We start from the raw sequence: 15302 nt of genomic DNA, 5'->3' as shown, positions 1-15302 counted from the left end.
TTCTGGGTAATGAATCCCACCCTCTTCTTCACAGGAATCAGGAGATGAAACAATGTGAGCTCAACTCGGTTCCTTGCAGCAAGGTGGGCAGGATTCCTTTTGATGCTAGAGAAATGGATTGGTGAACTGCAGTAGCAAGAGGCTGAATTCTTCCTGTTTGGATGTGGGGCTAAAAGTAATATGAGCCTGGGGGGACATTAAAACCTGAAATACCTTGGGGGACGAACATACACACATGCCAGCACACAAAACTGTTGTTGTAAATGATCAGTGATTTAATTTGACCCAAAGTCCTTAATGCCTCATCCTGCCATGGACAGCACAGTCTGCGGGGCCTCATGCCCCGCTGGAGGAGGAGGAGGAGGAGCCCTGTATTTTTTATCCCAAAACTGTGGATCATAACTCCAAGCAACAAGAGTCTCTCATTTGCCCTACGTTTGGAAGGCCAAAATTTGATGCATATCAGCTGAGCCCAGTAAATGCTCCGGTTCCTCCATAAATCTAGTTGGAGAATCCTCAATACCTCAAAGGGACAGAAGCAGCAGAGAAGAGAAACACAGAGTCAGATGTTGAGCCATCAAGACAACATTTTGCTCTTCCTGCCTTCAACGCAAGGAAGCCACAGCATAGAGAAGCCCTTCAACCCAGAAAACACTTTTGCCCAGTCAGTCAGACCAGAAAGCCAGAGCAGAAGCTTCGTTAGAAGAACTTGACGCCCCGCCCATCGTCCAGGGTGATGATTTCGGCCTTGTGTTCCTGCTGTAAAGACTGCAGGGCACGGAGCAGCATGGATTCTTCCAAACCATGGAACTCTAGGAGAGGAAAGAACAGCCTTGGTTGAGGGACACAGCAACCACATGTAATCCGCACACAAAAGATGGCACAAGAGGTTGCATAGGAACAGCAGGCAATGTGGAGACAAGGCAGCCAGCTTTGCACAGAATCCATAAAAACAGATGTGATGTTGGCACTCTGATTGTGATGTACATTATAAATATGGCTGTGTATTGATGTATCCAAGATTCTGTAATCGCATTGTGCACAAATGCAGGATAGTATTGGGCATGTAGAATTCAACATATTAAGAATCTCAGCTTTGATTTTTTTAAAAAATAAAGCACATTTCTGGCCTTCAAGGCTGCCAAAATGTCAGGCAGCGACCAAAAGAATTTCCTGGGGTCAAAAGATGAGGCTTCGCTGGCTTGCATAACTAGCTCTTTGACCCGCCCACCCCCATAACCAGCACAAACCATTTAGCATTAACAAATTATAAAGATAAGAGAACTAAGTCTAAGTAAAAGACAGTGGTGGGATCTGAGTCCCTCGACACACAAAAATACCTCCAGTAACCACTAAGATTTCAGCACCAACAGTAACCTATTTGACAGCAAGAAAATGTGTATTATGTGCTAGCAGGTGCCAAGAAATGTGGCTGGGGTGCCTTGTTACTCACAGGCACCACGCTGCCTGCCCCTAAAGTAGAGGGTCATGAGTAGCAAAGTCATTAGCAAAGGTCTTCTTTTCCCCATTAAGTCATAGGCCTGATTCTACTATGCAGGACCATCAGCTCTTCCACCATGAGTGGGAGACTCCTGATTTTAGAACTTAATTGAAAGTTTGAAATCTGATCTCCTGGTTTTCTAAACTATTTTATTGACAATTAAAGCTGTCCAATAATTCAAGAGCTGAATTTTGCCTTTTTTCTGTGATGAGAATGGCTTGCCCAGCACAGAAACGGCAACTTGGGCGGTGCTGGGAAGAGCAGCTGACATCTGAATCCCTGTCAGCCCACTGATGGACTCGGCAGTTGCAGGGAAGAAGGGTCACCTTCCCAGGGCCTGCTGAGTCCTGGGGGTGTTCCCATGGCAGCCCCCTGGGGCAGTGGATGCTGCGTAGACAGACTCAGCTGGAGCTGGGAAGAGTGACTGCCAGCACCAGTCAAGTCATCTGAGACCGGAGGAAACAGCAGGGAATCAAGAGGGCCTCACAGTCCAGATGGGGAATATCTGGGGCTACAGGATTCCCTCCTATGCATTCATCAATGCATTCATCAATTTTAAATCATCAAAATGAATAGTCATTAAAGATCTGGAATATAACCAAAGCAGCCAAATTAACAACACACACATAACCAATTTCCCAAACTATATTAAACAAATTCTCTGGAAACTACAAGTGTTCAGCATATTATGCCAGAATATCAAATGAATGATGAAAACATTCTGTGGGTGAATCCAGTTTGAAATGTTATTAAAACACAATAATTGAAAACAATTTAGAAAAGCTTTCAACGGGGAGAGAATGAGAATGACGAAGATGCTCTTGACTAACAAAGAGAATTGGCCGAAAGAGGACTAACAACCTGTATTAGCATGGGATTGAGCAGGGACTGCTCAGCCGCCATACATCACTACAAAGCGAAACTTGCCAGTTGCAAAGGTACCTTCATTCTCCGTGTCTTCCCCATTGGACAGCTCATACAGTGTGAAAACTGAGTTGGTCATCCCATTCTTTGACACCTGGGAACAGAAGAGTGTAAGAGATGAAGAGAGAAATTGGGAGAAAAATGTTAAGACACCTAACCTTGTTCATGTGAGGATAGGCAATCCTTCAGGTTCTTAGGTCCCACCTCATGTAGGACTTTAAATATAGGCACTGGCACTTTGAATTGTGCTCAAAAATAACTAGAAAAGAAATTCAGACCTTGACGAGCCTGAATTAAATAAGATGATGATGATGATAAAAACAGACCCTGTGTGGAATTTTCTATGTGAAGACTCCCTTTCTGGAAACTTCGCTCTTACTTTTCAAGATCCGCAAAGGCATTCATGGAGATTCTGCTTGCTTGTTACGCTCAGAAAGTATTTTGCATTTTCATGATTGTACAGCACAAGTTCAGAATTTGGTATTGGCTACAGAATTCAACATCCTGAGAATTTCATTGAAAAATAGCAGCTTGTTTCCAGCCCTTGAGGCTGTGAAGACATGACAAAAAAATATTGATAATGCCTAGAGAAACCTCATATTCTGGGAAAGGAGCTGATGCAGGATACTTGCACATACCTGTGTGACCCTGAACCAATGGGTCACAAGCAAAATTAATTATGTATCATTAACCAATAATATATAGCATTGCTCTGCTCTTACCCACTGATAGATAAGCTTGCCCCATTCTTCTGGACGTCGCCACATGATCAAGAAGCTAGATTTATTCTTGTCAAGCCATTCAAGATTCCCTGGAAAGAAGCATAAAACACCTTTAACCTCACAGCCTGCTCAGACATATACAACACACAATGTATCTTGTAAGGAGTTGATGCCTCCCCCTCCATCCCAGCAGCCTGGCTTACTTGTTATATAAACCTGACCATAAATACATCAAGGTTATTATCCTAGCCACACTTACTTGGAAGAAAATCTCACTCAAATCAATTACCTCCAGCTAAATGTATTTAGGATTTGCATATGATATTCTTAATTTTGGATGATCCATCAGGGATGCTTTAGGGTGGATTCCTGCATTGAGCAGGGGGTTGGACTCGATGGCCTTTAGGCCCCTTCCAACTCTACTATTCTATGATTCTATGATCTTCTGCCCAAACAGCTATTTGGCACAGCAGCATACATTGTGCTCTGATGCAGCCTTTCAATCAGAAAAGAGGAAAAGATCCCACCAGAAAATGGTGTGGATCTTTAAAAAATAGCTGTATTTATAACTGAAGATTTTCCAATGTTAGGAAAACTTCCAAATGGCAGAATAATCCTGAGATTTCAAAATGTTTGTTGTCATTTTAAATCATGCCATTTTATCCCTGTGATCAGTGACTACCTGTTGCTTTTTTACCCAACTAGGATAAAAAAGAAAGTTCAGACAGCCTCATAGGAAGAAATTAAATTTCCTGACTTGTCTCAATTTCTACAAGGAAGGTGCTTTTGCTTTCAAGAGTATCTAAAAGTCCATGACAAGTATTTTAAAAGTAAGAGCTGGGTCTATTGTTGAACACCAAAGGTACCTTGACATCAGCATAAACCAAAACCCACCTTTTTTCCTGAGTTCCTCTAACACAACAAGAATGGATTCCAATGGTAGCTTTCCTGTTCCACAGTTAAGGAAACAGTCACTGGGCACAAGATGGAGAAAAGCATTTAGAGGAATTTACACAAACTGGGATAAATGACTCAGCTCAAGACAAATAAAGGAACGCAGAGTTTGGGGCCTCAAAATTCATGATATTAAAGCTAGCATTCTAGATCTTCAAGGAAATGGGCTCCTCATACTTGTGATACAGCAGAAATTGTAACCCTTCCATCAAACCTATCATGCAGGCAAACCTATCATCAGAAGAATTTTGTCATAGGGCACAGGAAGACCATGTAATCCAACCCGATGACCATCCACCAACTTCTCACATGGCTACTGAAGCAGTGCAGAACCTATTATCCTAGAAGCAGAGAGAAGGTACTTGCAGAGCAAATAGTTTGAATTGTTTCAAGTAATTAAGATCCATGCTGCACAGGGAAGAAAAATCACAGAGAAGTTGGTTTTCCTTTGTACTCACATTGCAAAATTTGCTTCCTTCCAAAAAGAGAGAAGTCTAAAATGAGGAAAACCATCAACAGAGGAAAAAAACCAAACACTGCAATCTTATGTATATCTACTGGGAAGTAAGTCCCATGGAACTGAATCAGACTTATTCCCAGGGAAGTGTGTATAGGATTACACCCTTAGGTAGGTAAATGCCATTGCAGAAAAATCTTTATTTTCAAGTAAATGAGATTCAAAACGCTTACATCACAGGACCAAGTAAACCAGCAGGACTGGACAGCAATATTATTCCACAGAGCTCTTCTTCAAGAGGAGAGGTATCCTGCGTTAGGGAAATGCTACTGATACAATCTCACCCACAGCAAAGGTCAGCTCAACAACCACACTGACTGTAGTGTAAAGAGATGATATTTCAAAGAGAGATGAAAGGCAACAAAACAAATTTGGGAAGCAAGAACTTGCCTTCTGTTTTGCAAAACTAAAAAGTGTCACACACACACACACGCTGTTCTGGCCCAGGAGGAGGGCAGAACTGCTGATCTAGAGAAAGCATTTGTTTTAAAAGGCAAATCTGTTCTGTATGTTTCTCCTCATTTCATGCTTGTGCAAGAATGGCTAGGATAGTGGCCTGCCCAGCCAATGACTGTTACAAGCCAGAATTGCTTGCAGCCTGAATTGTACTCCCATGGTGGAAGGTAGCCCTTTCGTCTTAAGCAGCAGAACTGCCTTATGAGCTCACCAACACAGGAAAGACAGACCCACACTAAAGGACGAAGGATACGTTGCAGTTTCCAGTTGTTGAACAGTGGACTCTCCTGGGCTTCTGGAACAGTCATCGTGTAGAGCTTGTTGAGGCGGCAATATGAGAGCACCAAGGAACACCAAGCGGTCAGCTGTTTCTGTCTTGTGTCCACATTCGGCTGCAGGCTAAATACAATCACAGATGTAGCTCAGTAGATTGATCAGTTCATCTCAGAAATCCAACCATGCCATGTAAGGCTCCAAACAAAAATAGGAATAGAATTTCCAGGGTCATTTATTCATTTACAGGATTTATATACTGCTCTATATCTGACAAAGCTCCCGAGCAGTGAAAACTAAAAAGGAAGGAAAAAGTAACAAAATACAGAATTAAAACATTTAAAAACATTATGGTAATAAAAACACGTGGAGGGCCAGTGTGGTGTAGTGGCTAAAGTGTTGGACTGGGAGTCAGGCGATCTGGGTTCGAGTCCTCACTCCGCCATGGAAACCCACTGGGTGACTTTGGGCCAGTCACAGACTCTCAGCCCAAACTACTCACAGGGTTGTTGTGAGGATAAAATGGAGAGGAGAATTAGGTACACTGCCTTGGGTTCCTTGGAAGAAAAAAGGCAGGATATAAATGCAATAATAAATAAAATAAAAAATTGTGGTTAATTGATATTCACTTCTCTGACCAATTATTTCCTCTCTTACTCTGTGTCCTTCTTTGTTCTTGGCCCCTTCTTGTTCTCCATCAATCACCCTACTTTTACCTTTAAATGTTTGTTTTGGCATTGTGGCACCAACCACCTCTCCAAATCTCATTTCCACCCACCCCTTCCTCCTCTCTTTCCCTTTTCCTGCTCCAAAGTCAATCACACTGTACAACTCCTTCTCTTTATCCAACTCTTTTTCATCACTGAAGCTCGACTCCCACCCAGTTATTGCCCTGTCTATCGCCCTGCCCCAATATTGCTGCTGCCTTCTCATTTGAAAACCTCTTTCTCTCCCACACTCCACTCTGACAAGCTCTTTCTCTTGACAAATCCTGTCCATTCAAGTCCCAGAGTACTCTTCCCTCTTAAGCTTTGACATTTCTTTCCTCTTCCCTTTGCATCTCTGCATTCTTGTGTTGTATTACTCTCCACACAGCCCCCTTTCAACTTTTCTAAATAACCCTGATGGTTGATTTTCTTTCCTTCTCTCCCTGATGACTTTAATGTTCATGTTGATAACCTCGCTGACTCAAGTGCTTCCTACCTTCTCTCACTAACCTCTTTTGTCCAGTGATTTTGGAGTAATTCACTTACTAACTGCTGTGGCCACTTCCCTGATCTGTGAACTCTGTACACTGATGGCATTATTTACCCATAATAAAAGAAGTCAGGACAAAAGTGACATATTTTATGTAACAATAATTTTATATACAAAATAACAATAGTTTATGAACAAAGTAATAAAATCGAGTACACATGAATCTACAACAAAATACAAACATATGTCAATTGTGAAACACGGAGACAGACTAGCTTCTATACCCAGTAATGACATACAGTAAATATTGAAAGACAGAGAAAAATAACATAACTATCCTTTATAAACAATCAGCACTTTTGGTTCCCAAGAAGAATCTTTAGGGAATGAAAACATTGCTTGCCAAATGCATTTCTGCTTGTTTTCTTCAGTCACACATCTGAGAACCTAAAATAGCTGCTTCAGTGAATCTGGCAGAACCAAGGCTGATTTCTATCAGGGCACGTGCCCCCATAGTTAAAAAGAATACGTTGGAAGGCTCAGACTTTATCCAGAGTTGGATAAATAAACCTCTTCTGACCAAGATGTCCGAGCAACAATTATATATCTCCATACAAGTATCTTTAAATAGACAGGCAGAATGATCTCCACTGACTAAGTACCCTACAAGAATCCTTTCAGAAAAAGACTACAGAGCTGAAACATATTTGGTAATGAACAGTATTTACTCCCTCAAGATTCTTCTGGGAAGCCAAAAGTATTGATTATTTATAAAAGGTTATCTCTGTCTTTCAATATCTACTGTTTGGAACTATAGGATTTAGACGTTCGTCTGTCTCCATGTTTGACAATTGCCGTATTTGTTTGTATTTTATTGTGAATTTGTACATATTCCATTTTGTCATTTTTGTTCACAGATTATTATCATTTTGTACATATTTTGTGTTTTTGTCTTGACCTTTTTACATCGTGGTTTGAGTCCCTCTTGGTTTTACTCAGGTACTCTATTAACAACTGCAGACATTCTGGGTCAACATCACATATTGCATGCAAGTGTGTCCTCCGTAATTTTCACGTATGGCCCACATAAAAAGAACTTGGATCCTGAACCAGCTGCTGTCCTTGTTCATGCATTTAAGGCACAAATCCTATACATGTTTAGACTGAAAGAAATCCTACAACCAGCTAGCATCCGGAATGCTGGCTGGGGAATGTTTGAGAGCTGTAGGCCTTTTATCTGTGTAAACATGCACAGGGCTGCAGCCTTAGTGGCAAAGGCAAATACAGATTTTGAACCAGAGAACCAGCTGCAATGCCCAATCTCAGTACTGTCGGTGGGGGCTGCTTGCAGTCACTAACACGTACCAGAGAGAAACCAGTTATTTTTCTATCGTGAGAAGGCTAGAGGCAAGCAGCCAGGACACGGCATATCCTGAACACCCACGGAAAGTAGGGGTGGACCGGGAAAAAAGCAGAAGCGGAGAAAGCAAAGGACACCGCGACTATCTTCCCAGGTCCTTCCGGTAGAAACTACGGTTCCGAGGGACTGCTTTAGCGAGTGCACCCACCCCCATGCCTCGGAGAAGGGCGCGATCTGCTTAAGCTCAGAACCAAGAGAGATTTGGGGTCGCGAGTGTCCCGGGACTCACGTGAAGAAGGGCGGGAAACTATACTGCCAGGGCCACTCGAAACTCATCATCGCTCCTGGGACAGAACGGAACTTCCGCCTTCGAGAACCCAACTTCGAGTCCGTCGCTCAAAAGCTTCCACCCCCTCCCCACAAGCCCCCTATGAAGGTTCCGAGGAAAATCTAATCCCCGGCGCGCCCATAGATCTATGAATCCTTAGAATCACACATTCTTGGGAGTTCAGTTAATGTATATACCCGTATTTCTTCGATTCTAAGACGCCATCGATTGTAAGACGCACACTAATTTCAGTACCACCAACAGAAAAAAAGCTTTGATTCTAAGAAATAATAAAAGCACCCGCGATTCTAAGACACACCCCGTTTTTAGAGAAGTTTGGGGGGGGGGGAAGCACATCTTAGAATGTGACATGATAGCACTCTTCAAGTACTTAAAAGGTTGTCACACAGGGGAGGGCCAGGATCTCTTCTCCATCCTCCCAGACTGCAGGACACGAAATAATGGGCTCAAGTTAAAGGAAGCAAGATTCCGGCTGGACAGCAGGAAAAACTTCCTGACTGTTAGAGCAGTACAACAATGGAATCAGTGACCTAGGGAGGTTGTGGGCTCTCCCACACTAGAGGCCTTCAAGAGGCAGCTGGACAACCATTTATCAGGGATGCTTTAGGGTGGATTCCTGTATTTATTTATGTATTTATTTATTTATTATTTAATTACATTTATATACCGCCCCACAGCCGAAGCTCTCTGGGTGGTTTACAACACTTAGCAGGGAGTTGGACTCGATGGCCTTATAGGCCCCTTCCAACTCTACTATTCTATGATTCTATGTGAACCCCCCAGGGAGCTCTGGCTATTGGGTGATATAGAAATGTAATAAATAATAAATAAATAAATAATGGGCAAAGTAGTGTCCATCACCCACAACAGCCACCCTAATGTTAGAGTAGAGAAACTTGTCACAATCATACTCATTTTTTTTTTTAAAAATTGAAATTTAAAAATAAAAATGCTGGCAGCAAGCCCTGTTTACAGCAGGGATATCCACAATTCAGTGACATCATTATTTAGGCAACATAACTGTGGCACGTTTGATCAACCTTTACTAGGATCTTCCACACGCCTAATGAGTCTTTTCCGTTGAAGGGAGGGGCTCCCTTAGAGGAGCATTTAAGGAGGTTTCCTTTCTTCCTTCCATATTTCCTCCTTCATATAAAAGACGGTCTGCAACATGAGGGTAACATATGATGTCTTCTTGGTGAATTGGTATACCAGGGTATGGTAAAGAAGTGATAACATATATTTATATTCTTATTTCACAGAACTTTATTGCATTCTAACCGACATGTTATATAAAAGCTGGATGTGGCTGTTGAAAACTGCTTAGCATCAACACTCAAACACATATATTTTTGTCATCTGCCGAAAAAGGAGAAACTGCTTTATAGACTATTTACACTTCTCAGTGAACTGTTTTGAATGGTTACTGAAGAAGGAATCTGAAATGCAGCTAAATTTCCGGAATTTTCATTTTTCCATTGTATTTTTAGTCCACTAGGTCCACTACTATAGTGTTAAATAAGACTTTTACTAGAAGCAGCCTACCAATCCACACTCATGATATACAGGTGTTGAAGAGCGATTAGCCTGAATGCTGATACTTTGACTACCTTGTGGGTTGATTAGAGGCGCTCATAATACTGATATACAGGATATTTTGTTATATCGACTAATACACAATATTTAGTTTCATTGTCTGTGTTTACATGCATTATTTTGTTATAGTATGTGTAATGGACCAGTACATGTAGTTTGGAAACTTTGTCATATTGGGGCATTCACCTCTATGTATCTATGTATGCATGTTATAACTGGATGTGTATTACAGAGGTAACTATAGCGTCCCACTTAGTTACACACTTTGTTATGCCCTGATTATTTGTGTAAAATAGATGATTTACAACAAAACTGAAGTGATTGCAGTGGCATTTATATCACAGTAGAACCATTGTTTGACTCTCTTTTTTACTATTTGAAAACTACGTTTTTTTAAAAAAACAAAAAACGAGCGTGGTAACACCTTTTTTTCCCCAAAAAATAAAAAAGAGGGGGGGAAGAAAAACATAAAGAGAAAAAAACCCACAAACCCACAAAAAAAACCCAACCAAAAAAATCTTATTTTCCCTTAAGACATACTCATATAGTTGTGTACCTTCAGAGAGGACAGGACAAAGCAAAGGCAATTCCACTATAATCAGAAAGGAAAAAACCAAAGCAGAAATTGACAATATGGATGGAAAGGAGCTCCTAGAGGTGGTGACCTGCAAAGGGTGTGCAATGTTCATGTTTCTGCCTGAGCTCAACATGGCGTATACCTGCAACAAGTGCAAGCTGGTGGCACTTTCGGAAGAAAAAGTGAGAGGACTTGAGCGGCGCGTGTCCACCCTCCAAAGAATAAGAGAAGATGAGGAGTTCTTAGACCGAACCGGGGGGGGGGGGGGGCGGCGGAGCCAGCAGCAACATGGGCCGGTAAGACTTTCTCTTAGCTCCGGGATGGTGAGTCCGAGCAACGTTATCATCTAAAGTAAACGGGCTAAAATTGGTGATGAAGTGTTTATGAAGTTCTGGGTTAAAGGGGGGGGGAGATTAAAAGATTGTTTAATACGGGAAACTGGACAATTATGCTGTAGAAAGTGGGGCCTAGAGATGGTGATTTATCTGAGTACTTCTCTGACGGAGTGCGTTATTTTGGAGTGGAATGCTTGTTGGAAGAAAGCCAGCGTCAGGGGAGTGATTGATGGCGACAACCCCACTTGGATAACTACTGTTTAATTACGGCAATAAATCCCCCGCCAGGGTGCCCAGTTGTGGAACGGCAATTGTTTATGTTAAAAGTGAAAGTACAAGAATAGCCCGAGAAATAAAGATAAAATCCAACTTATGCCACCAAGGAAGAAACCAATTAGTAAATCTAAGTGGCAGAGAAGTCACCCTTCAAATAACACCGCTGCGCGCCTCCAAAAATTAATTGTTTCTGATGGAGATAATGAGGAAAGCGACGGAGAATCGAAAATGGCGGCGAAAGCTGGCACGGTGCCAGGCTCACAGCCTGCAACTGTTGATGAGCTGAGAGAAATGCTGACCTGCACAAAAGAGGCAATTTTTAAGCGGATTGATGAGCAAGCTGAAAAAATAAATAAGCGAGTAGATCAATTAGCTACAGAGATTGCTCAGAATGATAAGCAAATAAAGTCTCTTAAAACAGAAGTAGATCAGATGGGGAAACAAGTGCAACAAATCCAGGAAAAGCATGATCTCGAGTTTGATGAGCATGAGAAAAGGCTGATTTCTTTGGAGGATCAAACCAGAAGATCGTCAGTTCGAGTTCGTAATTTTGTGGAGACCCAAGGGGAGGACCTCAGAAAGATGTTGCCACGCTGGTTTAAAGAATTGGTCCCAACCCTGGAAATTGGAGAAGACGACGTGGAGTGCGTTCATAGGGTCAGAGGCTTCAGACGCGGTTCAACACCAAGAGATATCCTGTTAAAATTTTCAAATTATTTTAAAAAGGAGCAGCTTATGGGTAAGCTGAGATCATTGGTGGAGCTGAAATTTCAAGGAGCTACAGTTCAAGTCTACAATGATCTCTGTCAACAAACTATAAACTGGAGACGCAGTGTTAAGCCAATAACAGAGCTCAAGAGAAGATTGATAAAGTATGTTTGGGGCTATCTGGTTTTTCTGTGGTTTATGTATGATGGGAAACATTACAGGGTTTCCTCTTTGCAGCAAAGGATGGAGCTACTCCAAAGTTTAGATCTGGATCCCCGAGATGGTGCTGGTTCAAAGGATGCTGATAGCGGAGAAGGAAGAGCTGCAGCAAGTGGGAAGTAATTTGGATAAGACTGAGATGATAAGTAGCATTGAATTAATTAGAAGGCTTGCCGGTTCTAGACTGTTGGCTTCATTCCCCGCCCCAAAGGTTAATAAATAATGGCCGGAGTGTTAGACTACCGGGGATTTAGTGGGAGGAAAAGATGTGGGGGGGGGAGGAGTATGGTTGGGTGGGTGGGAGGGATTTGAAAAGGGTTTTATGTTCTTATGTATGTGAATTTGAGTTTCAGTGCACAAGGGATCGGAAAGAATATAAAAAAACCAAATATGGATAAGAAAATAAAAATATCAACGCTCAATGTCAAAGGTCTGGGGGCAGTCGTGAAAAGGAGGAGAATTGAACAATTGCTAAATAGAGAAGGATCTGACATTATTTTTTTTGCAGGAAATGCACCAATGTAAGGATGGGGCAAATGAAATTCGCTTGAAATGGTCAGTCTATTATGAAAAGTCATTGGGGACTTCAAAAAAATGGAGTGGCCATTTTGATTTCTAAAAGAAGTGGATTTACGTTGGAGAATATAAAAAAGGATGGGAAAGGTAGATACCTTTTGATAAAGGGTCAAATTGAAGGTAAAGCATATACTTTGGTTAATGTTTATGCCCCAAATGAGAGACAAAGAGAATTTTACAAAGAATTATTTAGAGAAATAGAAGAATTTAAGGAGGGATATGTTATTTTGGCTGGAGATTTTAACATGGTTGTGGATAACAGAGTGGACAGGTCAAACCCCACTAGTGCAGAAAAGAGGAATAATATTACTATATTAAATAAATTAATTAAAGAAAAGGATTTTGTTGATGGGTGGTGATTGCTCAAGGGGCTTGATCCTGGCTTTACATACTATTCTCCAGTCCATCATACGTATTCTAGGATAGATCATATCTTTGTCTCTAAAGAGTTTGCAACTAAGGTATGTAGAATGGAACTGGGGGTAATCAGAGTAACAGATCATGCATTGGTAAGTTTAGACTTCACAGTTAAAAACAATTATAGAGAAGCGTTAAGGTGGAAACTGAATACAAAGATACTTAAATACAATAAAGTGGTTGAAAAAATACAAAAGGAATTATCAGAAACCTGGGAAATAAATGAAAAGGGAGGAACGGCAAGGGCAGTTGTATGGGATACTATGAAGGCTGTAACTAGAGGGATTTGTATTAGGGAAACGTGTAACTTAAAGAGGCAACAGGTTGCAATGCAGGAAAAGTTAGAGGAAGAGATAAAAAATTTGGAGAAAGATTATTGGCAATCTAAAAATAAACATAAACTAATAGAATTACAAGCAAAGAAAAAAGAATTAGAGAATAAAAATCTAGAAGAAATTCAGAAAAAATTAATTTATATGAAAAGAGAATATTTTGAAAACAGTAATAAAAATTCTAAAATGCTCGCTAGACTCACACAAAAGGAAAAAGCCAAGAATGGGATAGGACTAGTGAAAGATAAGCAAGGGAATTATTGTCACACAATGAAGGATAAAATTAAAAAATTTCAGGAATTTTAACAAGAATTATATAAGGAAAAAGATACTCAGAAGAAGAAGATGGAAGTGTATATGGAAAAATATATAAAGAAGTGATTGGAAATAGAACATAAAGAATTAATGGAAAGAACTATATCTCAAAGTGAAATAGAAGAGGTTATAGAGAAGGTGAAAGTGGGTAAATAACCGGGGGTAGACGGTTTAGGACCGGAGTATTACAAAGTTTTTAATTCGTTATTAGTGCCAAAAATATTGAAATTATATAATGCCATATTGGAAGGAGAGAGGACTCCAGAATCATGGGAGCATTCATTAATAATTTTAATTCCAAAGCCAAACAAGGATTTGACTCTCCCTGATTCATATAGACTGATCTTGTTAATAAATCAAGATGCTAAAAATGTTTCAACTATTTTGGCAAAACGATTCAATAAATTTATAGCTAATTATATAGGGGAAGACCAATGCAGATTTGTAGCAGGCAGACAAATGCGTAATTTAGTGGGAAGATTTAAATGTAATACAGGGGATAAAAAAAGTTAAAGATCAAAGCGGGAATCTTAGCGGATATTTTTACGTCTTTTGATTGTGTGAGTTGGCAGGCATTAAAGATGGTTTTAAATAAAATGGGATTTGGAAATAAATTTAAAACTATAATAGAACAATTATACTCTCAAAATACAGCCGTAGTGGTAGTAAATGATGGAGTTACAGATAAAATACGACTAGCCAGAGGGACAAGACAAGGTTGTCCACTCTCGCCTGTCCGGTTTGTAATGGTTATGGAATTATTGGCAAATGCAATAAGAGATGATGGGGAGATAGAAGGGATAGGTAGTATTAAAAAAATAAAATTGAATATGTTTGTGGATGATACATTGTTAACTATTAAAAATCCAATAGGAAAGATGGAAAGAATCAAACAGCAGTTGAAAGAATTTGAAGAAATTACTGGGTTAAGAATAAATTGGTCAAAATCAGAGTTGATGTTATTTAATTATACTAAAAAGGAGGAGAAGGAATGGGAAGGAAAAGAAACAGAAATGAGAATTAAAGAACAGATTAGATATTTGGGAATTAGAATAACTAAAAATTTAGAGAATCTAGAAAAAGAGAATTTAAGCGGTTTGAAAAAATAAATATTAGTAAAATTGAAAAAATATAAAAGATTGAACCTATCATGGTTTGGAAGAATAGCATTAATAAAGATGAAGATTTTTTAGCAAAGATTAATTTTATTTTTAGGATGCTACCAATAAAAATCTCAGATTTAGAGTTAAAAAGTTGGCAGAATATTATAAATAATTATTGTAATGGGGAAAAGAAAGCGAGGATAAATAAGAGTAAATGGTATTTAAGCCAAAAAAAGGGAGGATTGGGACTCCCAAACATTAACCTATATTATGTATCAAATAGGTTAAGACACATTGTAGAAGCAATTTTAGGAGTAGGAGACTTAGAGTGGATGGAGGATAAAACCACAAGTAATATAGAATTAAATTTGGATAATGTATTTTTTAAGGAAGAAGGTAGAAAATGGGCTGAAAATATAGATAATCCACTTTTAAAGTTCCATTGGGAAATCTGGAGTAAATATAAAAAGGAGCTGCTTTCGAGCAGCTCCCCTTTAACACCAGTAATAATGTTAAAGAATTTCCCTGAGGATTTAAAGAGTAGACTAAGTAAAGTTTTAATAGAGAAAAATAAAATGAAATTACGAGAATGGTT

The 15302-nt window shown here is 39.9% G+C and overlaps 1 protein-coding gene across 2 annotated transcripts; it reads right to left on the bottom strand.

The window, feature by feature from the left end:
- Positions 1-254: 254 nt before the first annotated feature.
- Positions 255-8278, bottom strand: VPS25 (vacuolar protein sorting 25 homolog). Of its 2 annotated transcripts, XM_063132188.1 has the most exons (6): positions 8194-8278; positions 5328-5473; positions 4042-4095; positions 3148-3236; positions 2444-2519; positions 255-812 (listed from the first exon to the last, which is right to left on the bottom strand). In XM_063132188.1, exons 1-6 carry the CDS (start codon positions 8241-8243, stop codon positions 700-702), a joined length of 528 nt encoding a protein of 175 aa, XP_062988258.1. In that variant the 5' UTR covers positions 8244-8278; the 3' UTR covers positions 255-699. The 2 variants fall into 2 exon arrangements, with proteins under 2 accessions (XP_062988258.1, XP_062988267.1); XM_063132197.1 differs by lacking the exon at positions 4042-4095 and having other exon boundaries at positions 5286-5473.
- Positions 8279-15302: the final 7024 nt, after the last annotated feature.

Source organism: Elgaria multicarinata, chromosome 1 (assembly GCF_023053635.1).
Source record: "Elgaria multicarinata webbii isolate HBS135686 ecotype San Diego chromosome 1, rElgMul1.1.pri, whole genome shotgun sequence".
In the NCBI taxonomy this organism is placed as follows: Eukaryota; Metazoa; Chordata; class Lepidosauria; order Squamata; family Anguidae; genus Elgaria; species Elgaria multicarinata.
The sequence above is the reverse complement of the archived record's forward strand: the minus strand, read 5'-3'. Positions and strand labels throughout refer to the sequence as shown.